This window comes from Nestor notabilis, unplaced genomic scaffold, assembly GCF_000696875.1.
Source record: "Nestor notabilis isolate BGI_N333 unplaced genomic scaffold, ASM69687v1 scaffold18488, whole genome shotgun sequence".
Lineage (NCBI taxonomy): Eukaryota > Metazoa > Chordata > Aves > Psittaciformes > Psittacidae > Nestor > Nestor notabilis.
In genome coordinates this window covers 13,349-14,641 of record NW_009939826.1, presented here as the reverse complement: position 1 = coordinate 14,641, position 1,293 = coordinate 13,349, and the positions used below count along the sequence as shown (strand labels likewise).

General features: G+C 60.9%; 1 protein-coding gene across 1 annotated transcript; it reads left to right on the top strand.

Annotated features, from left to right (window-relative positions):
• Window positions 1–6: 6 nt before the first annotated feature.
• GPX3 (glutathione peroxidase 3 (plasma)) lies at window positions 7–916 on the top strand (the record flags this gene model as incomplete). Its single annotated transcript, XM_010020078.1, is given in 4 exon segments — window positions 7–148; window positions 282–399; window positions 517–616; window positions 704–916. Coding segments are annotated over 4 exon segments (573 nt in total), but the record flags the coding sequence as incomplete, so codon positions are not given.
• Between the last annotated feature and the right edge of the window lie 377 nt (window positions 917–1,293).

Sequence of the window (1,293 nt, the reverse complement as noted above, 5' to 3'; positions counted from 1 at the left end):
TGCGAGGGCTCGGGGCAGGGCACCATCTACGACTATGGTGCCCTGACCATCGACGGGGACGAGTATATCCCGTTTAGGAATTACGCAGGGAAGATGGTGCTCTTCGTCAACGTGGCCACGTACTGAGGCCTCACCCTGCAGTATCTTGGTAAGGGTCCTGTGGGGCATGGGCACCCCAAGGGACAGGGAAGGCAGCAGCATCCAGGGGTACAGCCCTTGGGAAGTGCCCATGGTCCGTCCTGCTCCCCTCCTAACCCAGCCCTGGCTCTGCTTCCATGCAGAACTGAATGCACTACAAAATGAGCTGGGGCCCTACGGGCTTGTCGTCCTGGGCTTCCCCTCCAACCAATTTGGGAAGCAGGAACCCGGCCAGAACTCGGAGATCCTCCCTGCGCTGAAGTGAGTACTGGGGCAGGGGCTGTGGCCCCCAAAGGCACAGGGCTTAGGGCTCCCCACCACCCCTGTGCAGCACCAATGTGCCTGTTGCATGATGCCCTGCTCACCCTCCTCTTGCAGGTACGTCCGGCCAGGTGGTGGCTTTGTCCCCAACTTCCAGCTCTTCCAGAAAGGGGACGTGAATGGGGCCAAGGAGCAGAAGGTTTACACCTTCCTGAAGGTGGGTGCCATGCAAGGGAACACAGGGGTTACATCCAGCTTGGTTTTTGAAGGGGGCAAGACACTGATGCGCTGGCCCCCATTGCAGAACGCCTGTCCCCCGGTGGCGGAGGAGTTTGGGAACCCCAAGAACCTCTTCTGGGAGCCTCTGCGGAACCACGACATCAAGTGGAACTTCGAGAAGTTCCTGGTGGGCCCCGACGGCGTGCCCGTGATGCGCTGGTACCACCGCGCCAACATCGCCGTCGTCAAGAACGACATCATCGCCTACATGAGGCAGCTGCAGGAGCAGGGCCAGTAGAGGCTGGGGCTGCCGGTTTGAGGGGTGCTTCTCCCCTCTGCTGGTATCCCCATAGCTGCTTTGGGGCTGGCTCCCCATCCCATCATATATCCCAACAGCAGGAGCCAAACGCTTTCCCCTCTTCCATCACTGTTATCTCTGGCACTCCCCAGCCAGGATGCGGGGCTGGGCAATCCAGTGGCAGAGACCTCAGTGATGGGAGAGGGACATTCCCAGTAACCCACATCCCACCCCAGCAGTGACATCTCCTCCTGGCCCCCAGCTTGCCCCCTGCTCCATCACCCCGCATTGCCGGACAGCAGGAGGATGCAGGGGCTGCTGCCCCTGGAGTGGAGGACCACGTCTCCATGAAGGCTTGGCCTGAAAGGCCCTGGCAT